Source organism: Thermobia domestica, chromosome 5 (genome assembly GCF_964235325.1).
Source record: "Thermobia domestica chromosome 5, izTheDome1.hap1.1, whole genome shotgun sequence".
Classification (NCBI taxonomy): domain Eukaryota; kingdom Metazoa; phylum Arthropoda; class Insecta; order Zygentoma; family Lepismatidae; genus Thermobia; species Thermobia domestica.
In genome coordinates, this window is record NC_137458.1 from 174,922,176 (window position 1) to 174,946,895 (window position 24,720).

General features: G+C 36.7%; 1 protein-coding gene across 1 annotated transcript in view; it reads right to left on the minus strand.

Moving 5' to 3' along the window:
• The window catches only part of LOC145686289 (uncharacterized), a 310,924-nt gene that overhangs the window by 258,665 nt on the left and 27,539 nt on the right, over positions 1–24,720 (minus strand). Inside the window, exons 2-3 of the mRNA XM_081759425.1 lie at positions 22,776–22,899; positions 15,463–15,593 (exon numbers count right to left, since the gene is read on the minus strand). Coding sequence (XP_081615551.1) covers positions 15,463–15,593; positions 22,776–22,899 — 255 coding nt within the window. The remainder of the gene's footprint in view (positions 1–15,462; positions 15,594–22,775; positions 22,900–24,720) is intronic.

The following is a 24,720-nucleotide window of genomic DNA, read 5'->3' on the forward strand; positions in this document are numbered from 1 at the left end:
TAGGTATCGTGATGTAAGGTACGACTAAGGAAGGACTTGGAAATTGGATGTAGAAGAGGAGAAATGAGGATTGCAATTATTATACTAATATTTCCGTATCTCGGACAAAATTTGGTACAAGTATTTAGAATCTTCGTTTAAGAACTAAATACATATCCCAACGCATTTTTTTTTATAAAAAACTTGACCAAAAAGGGAAGGAAAAAGGGGTGGAATTGTTTACTAAGATGTCCAATGCTCGTATTGTACTAGGCAATTCGGTGGACGTTTCTTTCTCAAGGAAACCAATCCGGTGTTGCTTTTTGGTGTCTTTGTTTCCTCCTACATTCCGCAGAACTTGTAGAAGCCCCTTTCGTTTTGTGTGATATTTCGAGAATGACAAGGAAAAACAGTCATTAGCCTAAATATTATTCGCAAAAATATTACCCTACTCACATACAAATATAACTTTCACATCAGATCGGGCAAAAACGGGCAACAATCGGCCTTTTCCTCTAACAAATAACATCCTCTACTACAGGGGTGCCCATCCCCCCCAAAGCTGATGGCGCACTCCCCCCCAAAACTAATAATCTCTTCCCTCCTCAAAACTCAAGTCCTCTAAAAACAATTGCCCAGTGTAGCAGTAGTTTTTATAGTACTAGTAATTGTTATTTTTGTTGTTGTTTTTATTTCCTGTAGTAGTATTATAGAATGCTTGTAGTAGTAGTAGGGGCAGTAGTAATTATAAAAATGGCATTACTTTTATTAGTAGTCTTGGTAGTGTACAACACTAAATATGTTCTATAAGGATATTGAAGGGTATAAAAACTTCTACACACTGTGTATGGCACAGGTATTCTTTTTAACAATTAGTAGTATTATTTTTTTCTTTACAAAATATTGATATAATTCCCTTGCACATGAAGAGTAAGACGCAAGTTACAAGTTATTGAGTTTGATACCAAAAGAAAATGTTATCCTCTAAATTAGCCTACAAAAAGAAGTGATATCCAACAAAAAACATTCCTGTAAAAGAGCCAAGTACAAGTGGCCTTAAAAAGAATTGAAATCACAAAAATAGGCGCCAAGTTCTGGTGAACAACAGTTACAAACACTCACTGGCTCACTTCAAATTTAGATTTGAAACTTGGCTGTTGTCTGTATGGTAGGGTGTATCGAAAAAAACTTTTTTTCGAAATCCGGTTACGGCTAGTGCGGATTTTTGGCCAAATGGCATCAATAAAACGTATAAAAAATCTCAACTTGATCAGACAACTCCTTCTGCTGCCGAGTAGAGCCCAAATATTAGAAAAATCAACAAAAGATTCACTTTTCAACTGATTTTCCAAAAAATATTTTTTAAATATTTCCTATATTTTTCGGTCTTTTAAATTATTGAAATAGCATTGGAAAGGAGAAATAAATACATAAAACAAATTTATTACGGTTATTTCTGTACACCACAAGCATAAAAACCTAGTTAATTATTTGTAAAAATGCACTGATTTTCTGGCGTATCGTACAATTAAATTTTAATATAAAATTATTGAAGTCTCTTGAATAACGAAGAAAACACTTTAGTGCTAAATTCTAAGAGCAGTAATAGTATAAATAATTTACTCCCAATGCCGTATGCATCTGCTTATCACACTAGATCACCTGCCGCCCACCTCTTCCCGAACGCCTCTTCTCTTGTACTTGCCCAGCTGAAAGGATCTGTCTTATCAGTCGCCAGTAGTCAACCAGCTGTGTCGAACGTGATTGTCGCTGCTTGAGTTATTTATTAGTGCTGTAGGAAATTTTAACTAAATAATTTGTTTTCGTGTGAAGTGCAGTATGTAGAAGTGAGAAGAGTGTTTCAGTTGTGTTAAGTACTTTTTATTAAGAAGAGAGTAACAGATACGCTGACGTTATGGCATCGAGAAGTTTGTTACGGTCTGACGTTAGGAATAGCATTATTTGGACACCCAAGGAATTGGGTAGAACAGAGCTACCAACCGCTGAAATGTATTGGGACAATACCTATGGGAGCGAGAAGAAAAAATGAGAATTTCGGGATACCGGAAAGAGCCTTCAACAAAGGATTTATCTTCTATCGTCGCCAGAAAGATGTAGAAAATTGAGGTTACGCCTCAATCAGCGGCGAAACTATTTTCAGTGTCAGAGGGATTGTTGCAATGATATTGAAGTACCATAATATTGTCCGTGACTTGCAAAACTTCTGCGAAACGAATTGCTGATTTTCAGGAGTCTGCCAAAAATATTTCATTTGATATATCCTTTTGTAAGTGTTCCGATCCTCTTGCCTGCAAGTGCGAAAAAGGGAAGAAATGTGCCAGTGCTAGAGGCGCCTTTTCTTCTAGATCAAAGAACCACAAGATTGAGGCGTAATCTCAATTTTCTACAATCTTTCTGGCGACGATAGAACATAAATCCTTTGTTGAAGGCTCTTTCCGGTATCCTGAAATTCTCATTTTTTCTTCTCGCTCCCATAGGTATTGTCCCAATACATTTCAGCGGTTGGTAGCTGTGTTCTACCCAATTCCTTGGGTGTCCAAATAATGCTATTCCTAACGTCAGACCGTAACAAACTTCTCGATGCCATAACGTCAGCGTATCTGTTACTCTCTTCTTAATAAAAAGTACTTAACACAACTGAAACACTCTTCTCACTTCTACATACTGCACTTCACACGAAAACAAATTATTTAGTTAAAATTTCCTACAGCACTAATAAATAACTCAAGCAGCGACAATCACGTTCGACACAGCTGGTTGACTACTGGCGACTGATAAGACAGATCCTTTCAGCTGGGCAAGTACAAGAGAAGAGGCGTTCGGGAAGAGGTGGGCGGCAGGTGATCTAGTGTGATAAGCAGATGCATACGGCATTGGGAGTAAATTATTTATACTATTACTGCTCTTAGAATTTAGCACTAAAGTGTTTTCTTCGTTATTCAAGAGACTTCAATAATTTTATATTAAAATTTAATTGTACGATACGCCAGAAAATCAGTGCATTTTTACAAATAATTAACTAGGTTTTTATGCTTGTGGTGTACAGAAATAACCGTAATAAATTTGTTTTATGTATTTATTTCTCCTTTCCAATGCTATTTCAATAATTTAAAAGACCGAAAAATATAGGAAATATTTAAAAAATATTTTTTGGAAAATCAGTTGAAAAGTGAATCTTTTGTTGATTTTTCTAATATTTGGGCTCTACTCGGCAGCAGAAGGAGTTGTCTGATCAAGTTGAGATTTTTTATACGTTTTATTGATGCCATTTGGCCAAAAATCCGCACTAGCCGTAACCGGATTTCGAAAAAAAGTTTTTTTCGATACACCCTACTGTATGGTTACCACTAGCTCACAATTATGTCGAACTACTTTATAATTTTTAACAGACAACATAGGCAAGTTTCAAATCTAAATTTGAAAGTGATTCCTTGAGTGTTTGTAACTGTTGTTCACCAGAACTTGGCATCATCCTTTCATATAGCAACTTGCGCGGTAGTTCATTCATAGAGTTTCTAAGCAGGGGGTAGGGGGATTTATTCTCGAGATTAAAAAAAAAAAAAATCGCATCGTGTTCCAATGTTATTCTGACGACAGCAAAATTACTTATTCGACATTGGAGTAACATTCTTTCCCAATTTTTTTTCTCGATGGCACAACTTGCGCCATTCATCCCTCCTGTGGGCGGCCCTTCTCTCTTAAAACGAACCAACCTTTCCTTTCATACGGCTACTTGCGCGGTACTTCATTCATCGAGTATCAAAGCGGGGGGTACGGGAGTTCACCCCCAAAAATTTTTGAAAATTAGCTTCTCAAAATCGCGTTTTAATGCTATTCCGACAGTGAAATTGCTAGTTCGAAAGTAGAGTAAAATCCCCCCAAAATTTTCCTCAATGGCGCAGCTTGCGCCATACATCCCCCCTGTGGGCGGCCCTGCTCTATCACATACAGCACAAAGTAGAACTGGACTCGGCTGGACTCAAAATAAAACTACATGAAATTCAATGTCAAGTATACCAATTTTGGTTTTCGATCTAATTTTATTTATCCACATATTGACTGGTACATGAAAGTATATTAGAATTCTATGTATGTGTCGCGAACGATGAATGTATAACAATGTTCTGCACAATCCTTGTTACGCCTAACAACGAAATATTATTTTGTTTTCACATCATAAACTTTGCGTCTGCTACCGGGTTAGATGCATGACCTTCTTCCACCAACTTCAATCTTTCACATTGGTACTAACTGTAGGTCCAAGCCTTGGGAGCTGCACGAAAATCTATATTTTTCTGGAAACGTTACACCTTTCCTTATTAATGTGTAAGGTTTTTCATATTTGTGATAATGTCGAATTTTGAGGTTTTGGCCAGGTTTGAATGGTGTCTGGACCACTGTGGGTTGGTGCGAATGAAATGTCTAACCAAGTGCGTCATTTCCTAAGGCCAGAAAATGAAAACTTTATTACCTGGTTAATCAAAAGTTACCGTCTATAACTAAATATTCTTCCTATCGCTCAGCAAACGCTCAGTCCTGAGTCTACGATGCGGAGAAGTTCTCAACCGCACTTACAACGCCCGAACATCAGGGAAAGTCTTTCCTTCCAAGAAGTGATGAAGATACCAAAAGAGGTGGTAATCAGTGAGAGAGATATCGGGGAAATATGGTAGATGAGGGAGGGATTCATGCAGCTGGTACTGTCCTTTGCGCGACATATGAGGGAGTGCTGTTGTGCAACATAACGACTCATGTCTTATTGATTGCTGGATACTTCTGAACAGGTTTTCCGGTACATTTCATGAAGTTAAGCTCTATAACGATCTGCAGTGATGTTTTCAGCTTATCTGCGAAAGGCCTGATAGATCATTCGCATGACAGACCCCCATACCAGAAACAACACTTTTTGTGGGTTTTGGGAACAGTCCTGGAGATTGATCACGATCCAACCATTGTCCTTACCGTTTACGATTGTCATACGAAATCCATTTTTCACCGGAAATGAGAATCCAATGCGAGAAGCCTTCACTACACTCAAAGATCTGTACACTGAGAAAAATCCGTTCTCCGGACAGTGGTGCGTATATGGAATCGTCTTGCTTACTACAGGAGTCAGTACGGAGCATATGTTATCCGCATGCGACATAGGCACTGCCCTTAGGTGTTACATCATACCGTTGCAGGATGTCTGACATCTAACAGTTTTCCGTATATCACATGCATATACTTATGTTACATTCCTCAGCTATATATTATATACGTCCATTTGTATGTGAGAGCCTGACTGCCTATATTCTTTCATACGAAAAGTACTTATAGATGGAACATTTATACGGAAAGTATTATAAAACATGCGTTTTCAGTTATACGTCTACTGTACGTTAAGTCCAAAAACTACAGGAATTACTCATGTAACCTACCTTTATAAGTATGCCACCCACATTTTTTTTTTCTCAGTGTAGATCTCCAGACAACGATTCTTGTTCGCCCGTATCGACTCATGTGGCATCTGTGAGTCTTATCTTTTTCAGCTTAGCGATTGTACAGAGCCCCCGAACGACAATGATATAGTGTATGTCTAGTTCGTCTGCAATGGCACGAACATTTTTCCGAGGGTTCGCTTCTACAGTGTTTCTGAGGGACTTATCCAAACATGTTGCTTGGCATTCAAGGCTCATTTTGAAATGCTGTCCCCAGAACAAAATTTGGCAAGCCAACGGCGAATGGTAAGTTCATTCATAATATCTGGTGCAACCACACTGTTAATGTTCCTTTTTCCTGCTTGCTGTCCAGAATGTCCCGGTTCGAACTATTTCAGAAAAATCACTCGCAATTCTCTGCAGTACAATTCCATACGATCCCATTCAACAACTCTCTGACTTCTGCCTGTAAGGTATCTCAGCCTGTTATATATGTACACAGTTTTTTTTTTTTTTTTTTTTTTTTTACGTTAGACGCATTACTTTATTCTTTCCGTGTTGTGTTGCTAGATTTAGTTTCCTACCAAAGTCAACATTTCAGTTGCATCAGCCTAATTGCAGCCGCACCGAGTTATATTTAAGTTTAAAGTTCTTGAGGCGTTAATCATTCCTATTAGCTTAAACAATTCATTTTACACAATAATTTAAAAACTAGTTCAGTTTAAGGCCCTGAAAAACACTTTGCATTGTATTATTACGATAATCACTTGTTTTCTCTGCAAAACATGAAATGTGCCTATATTATATATAAAGTACCGCTTACCCGAATTGTTACCAAAAAAAAGGAAAAAAGAAAAAACTTGTGCGCTACTTTTATTTACATGAGTACAGTTTAGTAACATTGAGTTTTTCAAGCTGAAAATGTATGAGAGCATATCAAATATGCATAGCGAACCACAAAAGTATCTTCCCCCTAAGTATGTTCCTCTAATTCCATTACTTGGGGTCCAGGTGATTTCCAGTTGTGCGAACGCCTGGACAGATGCAACTCAGCTTACACGTAACTTTTCTCGGCACTGACTGCAGTTGGTAGCACTGAGTCAGGTCTTTATGCAAATAAAATTGTGAGTAGATGACGCACGAAACACTTCTCCATTCTGAGATGAATCGCTCTGGTTCAGAGCGTGTTGTCCAATGAACACCATATATTAATCTCAATATTGCTCTGTATTATTTCATTATATGCTGTATATTCAAAGAAATAAAAACAATGATTATATACGAATCAGAAAATGCTTGAAAGCAGAGAAAATATCAAATCTAGAACAACTGCTGGAAATAAGTTTGTAAATTACTGTGTCCATTGAGAGGCCTTCTCCAATTATCATTATTCCTACATCTTTTTCTTTCTAGGGAAGAGATAATCTTGCTTGTAACACTGAGTATGCATTGAAACTGAAATTAAAACATTTGAAGAAGTTTCAGCCTGGCAGGGATTTGAACCCGGGTTACCGAATAGAAGTTCAATGTGCTAACCACTCACCTACTGCGCCACTTCATCTTCTACCCACACCAATACCTAGTTAAAATCTTTTCAAGGAAGAAAATACACAAGATACTAATGCTTATGTAAGTGTCTTAATGACTTACTCGAGATTTGCTTGTTTAACTAAAAAAAAAAAAAAAAAGTTATACAGACGTTCCTCAATGAGGAAAATATCACGAAACGTTTTTCAAGTTGAAACTACGTCATCGGTTTCAGGGATGGTTCCAATTGAAATTTCTTCTTTACCATAACTTTTAATTTCCAAAGAAGAAAAGACGACAGAAATTATTTTCACATTCTTTGAATTGTATTAACACGTGTAGAAGTAGACAGTTCTATGTTTATGTTCCATAACTACTAGTTCATTTTTTATAATCATATGAGAAATTTGTGGCAAATTGAGCCGGTGGCACTAGCCGAATGATCTTAGGCGTTCGGCTTCTTATCATGAGAAGTAATACATTAGGGATTCGAATTCCTCTGAAGAGCAAGGTACGTATTTTAACTGTCCTCGGTATCTCTATGTTCGTGTCCCTGTAGTGTTTGGAATACATTGAAAAGACATGAGGTGCAAGGGTGAACAATACCCCGGTTGGGGCGATTTGTTTTTTAAAAAACTGTGAAACCAGGAACCTATTGCAGCTACCTAGGTTCAAATCCCGGCGCGTCAATTACTTTTCTCTATGGGAAGGTAACGTTTAAGTAATTGGTATTGTAATTCTGTTATTCCTTTATTATTATTATTATTATTATTATTATTATTATTATTATTATTATTATTATTATTATTATTATTATTATTATTATTATTATTATTACAGAAGGAAAGAAAAGCACCTAGTCGAAGCTATTCATATGAACAGAAAAGATATACAGCATGACATATGTTTCTTAGGTTTACACATGAACGCAATAATATTAGTACGTTTATGGATTTATAGATAGAATTATCATTTTACGACAAGAAATGGAATATTGATATTTGTTAGCTGGTAACAGTAATGAATTTTGTTTCGCCCTTCTTCTAGGTAGAAAGGTGAGGTGATATCTTAAATTGGCTTATTCTCGTGACTTTAGTTGTAAGTTTGATCAATATTTGCATTTTGTGTACAGCTAGGAACAATTCCTAGGAACTCATTTTGGCCCATACTACAGCAGTAAGGACGTGTTTAGCCCTTATGTATTCATCAATTCTTCTCCAAACATGTTACGTTCCCAGACAGTACGAATCAAGGTTGATACGGATAACGTAATTTTGTCTTGCTTGTATTTCACCTGTGAAGGAAGTCGTCTCAATTGAGACCTGGAGAAATTGAATATTTTTTATGTTAGTATACATCAGAAGTATCAATATTGCAAATTATAAAAATTTCCTCGATTGCCTCACCAGGAATCGAACCCGCGACCCCAACATTATGAATATAACGTTTAAGCCACCACTCTAATACATCACTGTTCTGGGAGAAAGAAAAAACTGGAGCTGCAGTGAATTCAAAAATTACATACTTTTACGATTCCAATGTAATAATGGTAAAATTTTCTGATTTCAGTCATGATAAAATAGTTAAGTATTACGCAGTAAGAATAGTCCAGAGAATTCAACTTTAAATTGACAACTAAAAATACATATAAACACGCAAGACAATGCAGGAGAAATTAGCCTTTAAAGTGCTTCAAACCCTTGACAGGCACAGTGCCGTGCCGTGAGGGGAGCGAACGGGGTTACGGCCCCGGTTGCCCAAGTAAGGGGGAGCAAAATTCGGAAGGAAAAAAGAAAAGGAAAAAGTAATAAAAGTGCTCAAAATCAAGGAAATGCAGGGTTTATTTTTGAAAATGTTGTTACGCCAATCATGGTGGTGCTTCGCGGCTTTTCTAGCGACCTCGCCCATATGTACGGAGGCTCTGCCGTATGCTCTCGCCTCGGGCCCTGATATCTAACGGCACGGCACTGGACAGATACTCATATTGATTGGAATCTGGTGTTTCAGGGCACTGTTATTTTTTAGAAGTTAACTAATATAACGAACCTTCCTCAGTACCTTGTTTCCTATTTTTACACGTTTTACTCACTTTTACAGTTTTTCCAGTGTCTAAGACCAGGGACAAAAACACAAATATTGAGGACAGTAAAAATCAAAAACACTATTAGCGCGTACTTCCCTCAAGTTTTGGTCTTCCATGTTCTATGTGTTGTAAAATCTGCAAAACCAAACCAAACAAAGAGCAATATTAAGATCCAAAACGCTCAACATCTTAGCTATCCGAATAACTCTAGTATATCCGCAAATCATCATTTGTCATATTTTACCTAAATACGTCACGACTTTTCCGACAACCTGATACTTGTTAATACGCAACGTTCATTGATCTTATCACTTATTCACTTACTCTCTCATGTTAATCAACACCTTCAGGGTATTTCCCGTAGATATAGAAAGGTGGAATGTAGTATCCCTACTTGGTGTAGCGTGAAAGTGAACAAATAAAAAGCAACAAGATGATATTTCCCTCCCCTAAACCCCCTACAATGGAGTGTGTTGATTATTCTAGAAAAAGGACTTCAAATCCAATCAGAAAATTCATAAAATATAGAATATGTAGCCAAGTCTCGACTTTGCAATAATAATAATAATAATAATAATAATAATAATAATAATAATAATAATAATAAAGAATAACAATTACAATATCAATTACGTAAACAATACCTTCCAATAAAGAAAAATTAAATGCCACGACGGGATTCGAACCCGGGTCACTGTAATGACAGTTGTCTGCTTGCACACTTTGCCATCAATTCCTCATACAAAGACAGAAAATAAACTAGTAGTTATATTCATTAAACATAGCACACTATTTTTACACGTGTTGATATAATTCAAAGAATGTGAAATTAAGTTCTACCCTCTTCCTTCCTTGGAAACTAGAAGGTAAAGAAGAATTGTACTGTAAATCGGGACCATCGCTGAAAACTATGACGTAGCCTTAACTTGAACCTTTCGTGGTGTTTTTCATTGAACAACGACTATATAACTTGTTTTTGAGTTAAAGAAAGAAATCTCGAGTAAGTCATTGTTACACTCATATAAGCAATGTCTCCTTCTAGAGGGATAAATCGTTGAGTCTTTTTAATTTGACCATCAGACTGCTCCTTTAACCGTGTGTATTCGACAATAACCGTTTGGGATAAGACAAAACGCATTAGCCATATCTATTAAAATGCTACAATAGCAACTAAAAGCGCATGAGCTCCAACCTATAACTTTAGTTTTCAAATCTTTCATTTACGGTTATGTGTGATTTCACGTTTAACAGAGACAAACATTTTAAGTATTTGTACTTCAAATAAATTAGTTAACTAGATCTTCTTCATAAAGTTTATGATATAAAATTATTATTTAAAGCCTTTGTATTTTAATAAGCCTTTTCTAAAACCAATGCACGTGAATTGTGCTTCCATCTTCCGAGTTCTTTTAAACTATATGTTGAGGATGTTTATATGTTTGCGGTCAATCATTTGTACAATGAGATCTCGGAAACTACATGCTCTAGAAAGATAACGTTTTCACTGATCGACTGGAACTTTTGCGTAGATTGTCCAGTTCTAATTGAATATTTAAAAAAAACATGGCCATTATTTCTTTATTACATTTTAGGGTACACTAAAAGCGTTGTTGTATATAGAGGTTGTATATCTCAGGTGTTTTTTTCATGGCCAATTAATAAGGAAAAAGGAACGATAACCATTTCTCCAGTCTAAGAAGAATTTTTATTTTTGGAGTGTTTTACCCAATGAACACCATATATAACTGCCATTATAATTAACTGTGTATGTAATGTATTTGCTTATTACATACTGCATGCAAGAAGAAAGAAAACACTGGTCATGCATGAATTAGAAACTCCAACCGGAAGTAGGCCGAAATTTTGCAAACGGTGCGAGATATTGAGAAAAAAATAATCGATAAAATCTCCCCTTTACGATACGCCTTGCCGATTTTTCAAGACTTCTTTCACTTGTGTCTGTAAAGGGACATGTACAGATGTGAGGAATGAGAAGGATATTTATGCTCATATACAAATGATGCGCTGTGTAGAGAGCGCAGGTTCAGCTAGTGAAATTACATACATCTATTTACTTTATTTCATAGTTTTCACATATTCACTTTCTAATATTAGTCTACAGTTGCCATCGAAATTCATAATTTATACGCATATTATTATTATTATTATTATTATTATTATTATTATTATTATTATTATTATTATTATTATTATTATTAATTATTGATTCACGGGGCCAAGGCGGGAATTCCCGCCCGGGCCAGTCTGCTCCTGGCAGCGAGGGCTTCATTTTGGCCGCGCTCCTTTGATTCGTCGTCAAGAATCCCAAAGGAACCAATACGAACTATCGCCAGTTATGTGCATGCAGTTATTATTATATATTACTTTTGTCAGACGAATTCTTCCGAATGTGAGCTCCGGGGGCTCCCAGCCTCTACATCATGAAGTGAAAAATATTGAGATGAGTGCGCATAATTGTATCAATTTCGATGGCAACTGTCGCCGATCATTAGAAAGTGAATATGGGTGAACTATGAAATAAAGTAAACAAATGCCCGTAATTTTATTATAACATTATATGGCGAACGCATTTCCTCTGATCCCAAACGGTTATCGTCAAATATACACGGTTACAGGAGCATTCTGATTGGCCAAATTAAGACCTCAATGATTTATCCCTTTACATGCGTCTCCTTCATCACCTCCGTGGCGAAGTCGGAAGAACACGCGCCTTCGCATCGAAAGGTTGGTGGTTCGCACCAGCGTCGGGGTACTTTTTAAAGTGTTCTTTAGACTCACTATAATGTAAACAAATCACGCATATAGGTGATTTAACATTTTTGAGGAGTAATTTTGTGGTTCATTAGCGTTTCGTCGCGTCTCAGGAAGTCGGGCCACAGCGGATCGTCGCTGCGGGGCATCTAATTTTTGCCGAGAGGTCGGTAGCTGCCCATCGCTGGTCTACCGACGCTTTCCGCATGGGATAACTGAGTTTCAAGTTGTTTGCATTATCAGTTTTCTTTTTCTACCTTTCACAAAAAACTTCCATACAAAATAACGTAATAAACAAAAAATATAAAAAAAAAACATTTGAGTGTTCGGGTCACACATCATGTCTTCGAGGGCCAACGGTTTGAGAGTTTTATTCCCCAACATTGAGTAACCTGGATAAAACGTTGAACTCGACAATCTGCAATTTATATTATTGGTTCGTGAAAGAATTATAAAGAAATGCTCGAAGAGATATATTTAAACTGTAGTTTCACATTACATTAGCCTCGATACTCAAGCAGGACGTTAAACTTCCTCATATCTAAATGCTGCAACAACATCCACTAATACTACTTCATTCACTCATTTTCAACAACTAATTTTGACAATTTAGATTTGAATTCTCTTGACTATTGCTTCTACATAACACACTCTATTTTATTATGACCGAAACAAGAGTTTTACAACATTGAAAAGTTAAAAGTGTGCAATTTACTTAAGACATTTCACATAAAGTTTCCCCCCCTCTTAATTCACAGCGGTGTCTTAGAGTAGGGAAATAAGCGTTAGTTTCACATTCTGGTTGTCCTCGGTTTGATTTCCGTCGGGTAATTAAATGAAAATTTTATCATTTGTAATGCTGATACTTTCAATGTAAGATAACAGAAAATATTCATTTTTCTCTGTCTTAGTGTTGATACGACTATCTTCAGTCCACTAGCAATAAAACAGTGGCCTACAAGATGACGTCAGCCGTATTAACCTGTATTCATACTGTCTGGGAGGGTAACGTTTTGCGAATAATTGATGAATACGTAAGGCATATAGTTAGTATAGGTAAAAGTACTACTGATAAAAAACAAAGGTTATTATTTCACAGAAATTGCTTATGTACAGAAACTACTTCTTATACTACTAGTGCTAGAAATAATATTGTTTTAAAGAATACACCATTTCAAATACGTTCCATATCAACAGAAAGACTTCAAATTGAATAATCAAAAAAGTCATATAATATGAAAAGTATGGCCAAGTCTCAACTTCCCAATAATAATAATAATAATATATAAAGGAATAACAGAATTAGAATAGCAATTACCTAAACAATACCTTCCAATTAAGAAAAAAATAATTGACACGACGAGATTCGAATCCGTGTCTCTGCCATGCGAGTTTCATAATTTGCCAATCTACCGCAAATTCCTCATACAAAGATAAAAAAAAAATAACTAGTAGTTACGGAAGATAAAAATAGATCTTTCTTTCTCTACACATGTTGATGCAATTCAAGGAATGCGAAAATAATGTCTGCCGGCTTCCATTTTCGCGGATCCCAAGAGTTTCAAATATCCTCTGATCTTATTGGCCGATACAGATAGACATCAAGAGTCATGACCTACATATAGCGGGAAATGAAACCCAACTGCTATCTACCCTCGTAGCCGAGCGTGATAGAGCAACATGCAACAATGAAAATCGTTTTTGGGGTGGGTTCAAACCTTGCCCAGAATGTTTTTATATTTTTTTTTTTAAGTTTTCATAAAATTTTTCCTTAAAATAAAGCTTGCAGTTTTACTATACGGATCCGTAGTAGTAGTAAAAGTACTAGTAGAAGTAATAGTAGAGTAGTGGTAGTAATAGTAATAGTAGTAGGAGGAGGAGGAACGGGTTAGAAGTCCGCAGGGATTGGTTAGATTCTGTTCTCTTGCCCAAATTTTTCTGTACATTTTACATAAGCAACTTCAGACAGCTGGCTAGGGTAGCGCGCAAAAAATAATACAGGGTAGCGCGCGAATATTGAAACTCTTGGGATCGGCGTAAATACTGCCGGCTTTTCTTCTTTGAAAATTAGAAGTTACGATGAGGAAGAATAGTAGTAATGTAAATTGGTAGCAGTTAAAAAGGATGAGGTAGCCTCAACTTGAAGAACGTTTCGTGATATTCTTCTCATTGACGAAGGTCTATATAACTTGTTTTTGAGTTAAAGAAGGAACTCTCGATTGAGTTAAAGACGGAAATCTCGAGTAAGTCACTGTGACACTCATAACGAACGTCTCCTCATACGAGCATTAGTATTTTGTATAGTCTTACATGCAACGATTTTAACTAGCTATTAGTTGAGATGAAAGATGAACTGACGCGATAGGTAAGTGGTTAGCGTATTGAACTTCTATTCGGCGGACCCGGGTTCAAATCCCGGCCAGATTGAAACTTTTTCAAATGTTTCAATTTCAATTTTAATACATACTCAGTGTGACAAGCAAGATCTTCTCTCCTCCAGAAAGAGAAAGATGTTGGAATGAGGAGAACTGAAGAAGGTCTCTCAATGGAGGGAATCATTAAACAACTTATTTCCAGCAGTTGTTCTAGATTTGATATTTTCAGCTACTTTCAAGTATTTCCTGATTTATGCGTGGTCAATATTTTTGTTTCTCTAAACAAAGTATATAAAGAAATAATACATTACATAGGCGCCGACTTTGGGGGGCCGGACACTTTTGGCCCCTTCAATATTTAAAGATGGGGTCCTCATCTCCCCCCAATATAAACCAGTCGAGGAAAAATTAACAAAGAGGAGCAAGAATTTCTGTCGTAAACTTTGTCGTGCCTTTAATTCAATATTAGGAACAGTCTTCTTATTCGATAGAAAACATTTTCAAAACTGTGTTTAATAGAGCACTGAAGCTTCAACCAACACTGGCAGCATTGATATGAAAAGTGAAATCAATGTGTTGCGTAAACTTTCAGTGAAGTTTCCAAATTTTGAACTTAAATTTGTTTCAATGCCTTGAGGCAAATTTGACTTTGAATGTGAATTTCCCAGAGGAGCGGATGCAGCGAAAGAGATCTGTGGGGGGAGGGGAGAAGGGGCCTTCATCAAGCAGTTCTTATAAAACGACTGAATATAATATATTTATTCATTGTTTGCCCCCCCTCCAATATTTTCTTCAAGTCGGCGCCTATGATACATTACATACACAGCAATATTGAGATTAATATATTGTGTTCTTTGCAAAACACGATCCGAACTATAGAGATTCATCTTAGAATGGGGAATTGTTTTGTTAGTCACGTACTTTAGAATTTGGCTGCATAAACACCTGGATCAGGCCTACCAACTGCTGTCAGTGCCGAGGAAAGTTACGTGTAAGTTGGGTTGCATTTGTATAGGCGTTCTCACAACTGGAAACTGGAATTAGAGCACTTAGAGGAGGAGATACTTTTGTGGTTCGCTGTACTATTGTATATTTAAACCTTCTGTTCCGGTTTAACCGAATTAACCGAAGCACGATTAGTCCCATCAAATTCGATTAAATGGGACTATGTACTGCAATATGTAGCGCGGAGCCCAATTATGAGCTATCGCCTGAATCTACTTACAGGGCACAACCGCATAACTAATATCTAAGTAATCAACATTTAATCAAAGTTCATGCTCACCGAAGTTCTTCTGAGTAGAGAGCGTGAGGAATTGCAGTCAGCACACCAGCACCATCTCCAGTGTCATTATCGCAGGCACAGGCTCCACGGTGATTCATACGAGACGACAATTTCTCTGCATCATTTATGATCTACAACAAAAGAAGGGTATTTTTTAAATATATATTATTTGTACAGTACATTAAGAATAATTTCAAGCTTCAAAATTATGACAAAGAACAAGAATTTTAAGTGCAAAATTTTGGTAACATAGGTGCAAGAAAAGATGTAAAAATTTGAAGAAAAGTTGTTATATTGAGCATATGATTTAAAACATATTTCCTCTTATAATCAGGCCTTTATTGAATTTCTACTTGACTCACAGTTACTTACAGTTCTCTTCCTAATTCTTTTCCCACGTAGTTGGAGCTTCTCTTTAGTGATATTTCCTTGATTCTTTTCTTTGTTACTGATTAAAATCCATCTGAATATTATCTGTACGAGATCATTTATATCAAATATGAAAGAATAAACGTTTGATGGCATGTTAGGCTTTGGTCCATTTAATTAAAATAAAGATCTTAGGTGTTCTTACATCAACATCATATGGTTAATTTATGCACACACTAGTCTGTATTGTTTATCCGACTTACCATGCCATGAGTAAGTAAACTCTTCTACATACACACACACGCCGTTATTACGCAAATTTTGTTTGCGTTGCTGAAATGTTATGTCGTACAATTTCTTTCACCTTGAAGTTTAAATTATTTTTTCAAGTGTAGATGTGAAGTTTCACAACCTAAACGAAGCTACAAATACGTAGTTATTTGAGGAAATCGACGTTCAAAAATAAGTGGCATCCCATGTTCGTTTTCTTTTCCTTAGTGACCTTAACAGATGTAATGCACTTTTCTTAGTCATTTGGCTGTTTGTGTTTATTAAACCAAATCCTCATATTGAAAGTGTTAACGTATGAGTAGTGTGTAAGATATCGTAACTGATTGATTGCTTACGATCTAACGGGGACATCAGCAACGAGACTATTTGTCCCCGTCACAATCAAATCAAACATCAATACATGCTACCCACTAAACAAAAGACACAAAATATAGCCCAAATATACAGGGTAGAAGGTAACAACACTGAAAAACTTTGGGAGGTGATTCCTTATATGAAATGAAAGAAAAAAGTTCTAATAAACATGGGTCGAAACACGTCTCCTTTCGGAGTTATGAGTACGAACCGCCGAATATTCAAAAAAATCACGTATCAAAAGGCTCTGGCTTAGAAACTATAGGGCCTATCCTAAGCACACTGAGAAAAAAAATGTAGGTGGCGTACTTAAAAATGTAGGTTACATGCGTAATTCCTGTAGTTTTTGGACTTAACGTACAGCAGACGTATATAATACTTTCTGTTTAAGTGTTCCATCTATACGTACTTTCCGTATGAAACAATATAGGCGGTCAAGATCTCAAATACAAATGGACTTATATGACATACAGCCAGGGCCGCCCACAGGGGGGATGTATGGCGCAAGATGCGCCATTGAGGAAAATTTTGGGGGGGGGGATTTTACTCTACCTTCGAACTAGCAATTTTACTGTCGGAATAGCATTAAAACACGATTTTGAGAAGCTAATTTTCAAAAATTTTCCGGGGTCAACCCCCGTACCCCCTGCTTCGTACTCGATGAATGAAGTACCGCGCAAATAGCCCTATGAAAGGAAAAGTTGGTTCGTTTTAAGAGAGAAGGGCCGCTCACAGGAGGGATGAATGGCACAAGTTGTGCCACCGAGAAAATTTGGGGGGAATAAAAAATTGGGGAAGAATTTTACTCTAATGTCGAATAAGTAATTTTGCTGTCGTCAGAATAACATTGGAACACGATGCGATTTTTTTTAATCTCGAGAATAAATCCCCCTACCCCCTGCTTAGAAACTCTATGAATGAACTACCGCGCAAGTTGCTATATGAAAGGATGATGCCAAGTTCTGGTGAACAACAGTTACAAACACTCAAGGAATCACTTTCAAATTTAGATTTGAAACTTGCCTATGTTGTCTGTTGAAAATTATAAAGTAGTTCGACATAATTGTGAGCTAGTGGTAACCATACAGGCAACAGCCAAGTTTCAAATCTAAATTTGAAGTGAGCCAGTGAGTGTTTGTAACTGTTGTTCACCAGAACTTGGCGCCTATTTTTGTGATTTCAATTCTTTTTAAGGCCACTCGTACTTGGCTCTTTTACAGGAATGTTTTTTGTTGGATATCACTTCTTTTTGTAGGCTAATTTAGAGGATAACATTTTCTTTTGGTATCAAACTCAATAACTTGTAACTTGCGTCTTACTTTTCATGTGCAAGGGAATTATATCAATATTTTGTAAAGAAAAAAATAATACTACTAATTATAAAAAAAGAATACATGTGCCATACACAGTGTGTAGAAGTTTTTATACCCTTCAATATCCTTATAGAACATATTTAGTATTGTACACTACGAAGACTACTAATAAAAGTAATGCCATTTTTATAATTACTACTGCCCCTACTACTACTACAAGCATTCTATAATACTACTACAGGAAATAAAAACAACAACAAAAATAACAATTACTAGTACTATAAAAACTACTGCCACACTGGGCAATTGTTTTTAGAGGACTTGAATTTTGAGGAGGGAAGAGATTATTAGTTTTGAGGGGGGAGTGCGCCATCAGCTTTGGGGGGGGATGGGCACCCCTGCATACAGCTGAGGAATGCAACATAAGTATATGCATGTGATATACGGAAAACTGTTAGATGTCAGACATCCTGCAACGGCATGATGTAACATCTAAGGGCAATGTGTATGTAGCATATGGATGATGTATGCTCCATAATGATTTCTGTCGTAAGCAAGAGGATTCCGTATATTTGTATAATATACTGCCGTTCGGAGAATTGATTTTTCTTCGTGTAGTTTACGGAATTACAGAGGAACTAGTATGCGTTCTGTCTCCATGCCATATTTCAGAATTCACCGATACCAGTGAAACGAACGCACCATTAGTATTTAAAGGAATATTCCTATACCTCAACTTCCTTTTTACAGTTCGTCTCGCCGATAACGGAGGATGGTGAAACATGAATATTTAGATAGAGCGCATACTAGTTCCTGTGTAATTCCTTAAACGACTTGGGATAGGTCCTATAGCTTCTGAGCCAGGGGGTTTGAAATGTGATTTTTCGAATTTTCGGCTGTTCTTAACTCTGAAAGGAGACGTTTTTCAACCCATGTTTATTAGAACTTTTTTCCTTTCATTTCATATAAGGAATCATCTCCCAAAGTTTTTCAGTATTGTTATCTTCCACCCTGTATGTTCTAATAAAAGTATAGTCCAAATATGTGCACCCTGTATGTTCTAATAAAGGTATAACCCAAATATATGTTCACAAAATAATACAATAAAACAAAAATATTAAACAATATAACTAAGGTCGTGAAAGGTCTAAAAGAATAATAAAACACACGGAATGAAAAACAAAAAAAGCAATAATAGTTGCATGTAATAGGTAAAACTAAACAACAAAACCTTATAGGAAGTTAACTACACTAATCTCACGAATAAATGCGAGAATAGGGTCAGTTATCCCCGTTCAGGCAGTCCTAAACGGACTACATAAGGGGTGAGTTCTGGGGTCCCGGACATCATTAAAATTCCGACTTATTTAGTCTACGTAAAATTATATGGGTGATATTAAATTATAATTTATCCTCATTGAATTTGGACCCCCCGAAATAAATTCTTGCGTATGTGCCTACGTTCTCTAAAGTTCGAGTATTCTGAACATTCCACAATGTGACGAATGCTCACTGGGACAACGCAATCTTCAATACGAACGGTTTGCGCCACGCACTAAAGGCAAACGTGTGAGATATGAACGTCAAACTGGCAAACAAGCCAGGATCACTTCATCTCTTTGACCAGTACTCAACGACATCTACTAATTACCCAAAACAGGTCTTATAAGTGCAACCTGATTTTCGTTGGCTTAATTCCAATTCACTGCAAGTGAGAGCGCATTTACTGATAAAGCTAGAGATCGGAGTACGGGGGAGTGCGTTACTGCAACACCTGTAAGTGTGGCGTTCATGGCTGTTGTGTCGGCGCGTTAGTTTTCCCGAATGGGAACATGTTACGGTACCCAGCAGATGGTTGCTGGTTTCATCTCACAAAAATGTCTGCACTATGGTGTATTTAATAAAGACATTCTGCAGGATTATAATAACGCTTAGTTAATGCATATACTGTAAGCACACAATGAAAAAAGTTGAAGCGCATGGTCGAGAGCAAGCATAGTTGTAGTTGGCTCAGCAGTGCATGCTGAACTCAGGCGATGCAGACAAAATTCTGAGTTGTCCTCGTAGATGACAAAAACCACAGCCAGTAGAATTTACTTTTGTTTATTAAAGTGTAGTATTCCTTCTCAACATCGAAGCTATATGAGACGTGGACCCACCATTTAAAGTGGAATCTGAACCGCAGTAAGATGTTCATTTTTTTTAATGTGTGAACTCGGGACTACATGCACCAAAGGCGCAAACGCTAGCCACCAGAACAGCTGGGATGTCTGACAATTCACTTTCGGATCCGTCCATATACAACACGTTAAAAAAATGAATTAAAGAAATTGCGTCTGTTTGTGTGTAAAATAAAATCAAAGGTAGAGTCTTCGTGGGGTCAAAAGCCACAGTGGAAGAGTACAAACGCATAAAAAACAGATAACCAAATATATTCGTAACATACCGGAGTTCACAGTACAAAAATCCTCACTGCAACGTAAGTGGCTGATTATGAATCGGAACGGTTAACGACCATTATTTTGATGCGGGCGGTCTCTGGTTCCATATCTGCTCAAGTTACGATATTTTCAGTATTGACTCAACATTAAGGCGATAGGGGAGCTACTTGAATTAAGAGATAACGAACTCTAACCTAGACAGCTAGCAATAACGGCAGAGAAGATCATTCTATTTACAACAGTCTGGACTACATTGTGTAGCTCCAGGTAATAACACTTATTTGTAGCAAGTGTCTAGTTGCACTTACTAAAAGTTAATCTCTAATAGAAAATGTGTAGATTAATTTTATTTATTGAAAAAGATATTACGTATATCCTTGCATAAGTAAAAGAAACTTACCTAAGGAAAATTGGAAATTCCTACTATGGATCAACTATGAAGCTTATGACATAGCATCATGTAATACAAGTCATTAACAACCTTGATTAATGGTTTTATGTAGAAGAACCAGAAGAGAAGTGATACGATATCACTTACGAAGGAGACTGATGTTGCATGACATTTTTAATATCCATACTATAAAAAAGGATTAAGAAAAAAAAACCACTAGAAGTACAAGAATATCATTTGCTATTGAACACCTCTATATTATAGAAAATAAATGAAACTGAGAATTTTTCTTTATAGGTGAAATAAACTGTCTCTCGTCAATTCTACTGGGTGGGACAGACTCAATTAGGTAGTTTTTTTTTTCTTTTATAATAACGTATCAATTCAACAAGACAGAAAAAATGAGGGAATATCTTTCGTCGATAGATGGCACAATCATACGGTAAGTTGGGGACGAGGCCAATACTTTGCTTAACAACATGGCCGAAAGACCGTTGTCCATCGAGCAGCGGGTCCGTTTCTGTTACTAACAATATATCAGAAATCCAGTGTATATGTCGGAAGAGTTTAAACCGCTGGAAATCCATAGGGATACAATCGCTCGAATAAACAAGCAGTTTGATAAAACTGCCAGTGCTTTGAATCCCAAGCACCCTAGTCAATCGTGTACTGTGTGAACTGCGGAGAGACAAGACGTATTACTGCAGAACTGACGTAACCTCACAACTCGAAATTTACCCGCCATTTGTCTCCCCTCTTGGACATTTCGAGGACAGATTTTCATAGTTTGAGTGACATGAATTTGATACTATAGCATCCACGGATTATTCATGTTCTTAACGAGGACGACTTCGACAGACGAATTGAGTTTGCCGAGTTGATGCCGACCAAATTTCAGGAAGCCCTGACTTCGGACTCCGGAATATTGTCTCGACTAATGAGGCTAAATTTCACGTATAGGTATCAGTCAACAGACAACTGTATATTTGGCGGTCATTGGGCCCCAGTGTCACCATTGAACTCGGGAGTGATGGTATGGTGCGGCGTGACGTACGAAGGATTGATTGGCCATTTTTTTTTTTCTAGAAGGTGGCGTTATAGGGGAAAGCTACCTAGTTATTGAGAGAAATTGTCATCCAAGAACTGCATAGACGACAGAACTTTCAAGAACTGGTGGCAGCAATATGGTGCCCCACTATACTATGCCAAAATTGTTCGGGCATTCTTGCAAGAAGTTTTTCCTCAACGCTGGTTTGGCCGTAGAGGGCTTATGGAATGGCCAATCAGATCACCCAACATAACCCACCTGACTTTTTCTTTGGGGTCACCTCAAACATATAGTATACGCTAATTCTATTGACAGTGTGAGCAACATCTGCGAGAAGTGATTGTTCATGAGTTCAACAATGTTCTGGTGAGTATGTGTAGGAAGGCATGTGAAAATGTTTCTATGCGCCTGTAAGCCTGTGTTGACTTACGTGGTGCCCAGGTCGACCACTACACTAGAACTTATATGTGTGTGTGATTTCATGTTTACAACCTAACCATTGCAACATGTTATCTTCTCAATAAAAATAACACCTACTCAAAACTGCCTAATTAAGTTTTGCCAACATACTGTAAGGACATTCGTACTAGATTGTGTTCACGAAAACCTAAAAGGAAGAGTCAAGAGTATCACTGAACGTTAGCTGTAAATGAAATTGAAACTGAACCGTTCTGTCGTGAAGGAAACAACAATGATATACCGTCTTGTGTTGCAATAAAAGCTCACTTCGGTAGTAAATTGTAATTATAGATGTGCCACATTTTTTGATCTAATTTTCCGTTTGCATCGTATTTCTCAGATTCAGTATAACATAATGGAATGGATACGCTTCATGAAACGCTGTTACCTATAATCACTCAGATTTCAATGCAGACATTAACAAAGGTTTAATTGAAATAAATCCAGTAATTTTCAGGCCATTAACGGTCACATAGACATATTGCATTCTTTATACAGTATTAGTATAGATTACAAAAATCTATCTTGTAATTATCAATCTATCTTGAAATTTATCTAAATCTAAATTCTCAACTCCCATAAAACCAAATTTTAATACTGAGAGAAAAACATAATTAGAATGTTATAAATCAAGTATAACTACTGACCTTGTGAGACCGATTGCCTTCAATGGAAACTATGAAGCCAACGCCACATGCCTCACGTTCCAGAGACGGGTCATACAGACCATTCTTTTGGGGCAGCGACCAGGGGTCGTGGAACATTGAGTATCTGAAATTGACAAAAATAAGCAGTGCATTAATTGGTATACAAATATAATAGCCTGATCCTAGAATTAGTTACATATAATGGATAAAACAAATACAAAATCATCTACTCAGTACTTACTTGCCTTCTCTCTATACACTGGATTGCTATGTGTCTGTAAAAGACACTCCAAATTGAGAATAAATTTGAGACATGAATACGTATTAAAAACAAGACTCACATTCGACTTAGTCTGCGAGTTTTCGGGAATGAAAAATCCACCCTAAGGACAGTACAAAATTATCGCTAGAGAGAGATCCACATGCAGATATACTGTATAATGCAATATATGTTGTCATTTTCTCAAGTACCTTTATCATACCTGTAAAACTCCTTTAATCTGCGCGTTGAATGTAGGAGCCACACCTTCATGCTTTTTAACACGTCAAAACATACGAAATTTTTATATGAGGATGGCAATTTCAGAAAAGCAAATTACAACCTTATGAATTAGATCTATACAAGAATGGCAAACATGAACTGCCAATTTTTCGCTCCAGTAGTTGGTCGCACTGAGATTTACATGTTGGAGAAAGTTTATAATGGCTTAATTTAAAATTGTCTATTTAGCAGTATGTATTTCACCAGTAAACTATATATATATAGGCCTATACACCATTGTGATTTATGTATATATGTAAATATTATAAATAAAACATCAATAGAAAGCGTTGCTGTAGCAGTGAGAAGTGGCTCTTTCGTGACACCCATCTTTAAATATTCATTCCACAAAATTCGCTTCACAGTGTTCTCTGCGGAATTGCTTGGGATGAACCTACATTTATCGACTGCAGCATTTACTATAACGTTTTCAGAATGGTTTCGCGACCTCAGATCTGAAGCAGTGTTGTGTTTATATGCGTGTTAGACCAGCTGTATATTGACAAGCAGGGGTGCCCATCCCCCCCAAAGCTGATGGCGCACTCCCCCCAAAACTAATAATCTCTTCCCTCCTCAAAACTCAAGTCCTCTAAAAACAATTGCCCAGTGTAGCAGTAGTTTTTATAGTACTAGTAATTGTTATTTTTGTTGTTGTTTTTATTTCCTGTAGTAGTATTATAGAATGCTTGTAGTAGTAGTAGGGGCAGTAGTAATTATAAAAATGGCATTACATTTATTAGTAATCTTGGTAGTGTACAATACTAAATATGTTCTATAAGGATATTGAAGGGTATAAAAACTTCTACACACTGTGTATGGCACATGTATTCTTTTTTTTTTACAATTAGTAGTATTATTTTTTTCTTTACAAAATATTGATATAATTCCCTTGTACATGAAAAGTAAGACGCAAGTTACAAGTTATTGAGTTTGATACCAAAAGAAAATGTTGTCCTCGAAATTAGCCTACAAAAAGAAGTGATATCCAACAACAAACATTCCTGTAAAAGAGCCAAGTACGAGAGGCCTTAAAAAGAATTGAAATCACAAAAATAGGCGCCAAGTTCTGGTGGACAACAGTTACAAATACTCAAGGAATCACTTTCAAATTTAGATTTGAAACTTGGTTGTTGTCTGTATGGTTACCATTAGCTCACAATTATGTCAAACTACTTTATAATTTTCAACAGACAACATAGGCAAGTTTCAAATCTAAATTTGAAAGTGATTCCTTGAGTGCTTGTAACTGTTGTTCACCAGAACTTGGCGCCATCCTTTCATATAGCAACTTGCGCGGTACTTCATTCATAGACTTTCTAAGCAGGGGGTAGGGGGATTCATTCTCGAGATTTAAAAAAAAAAAAAAAATCGCATCGTGTTCCAATGTTATTCTGACGACAGCAA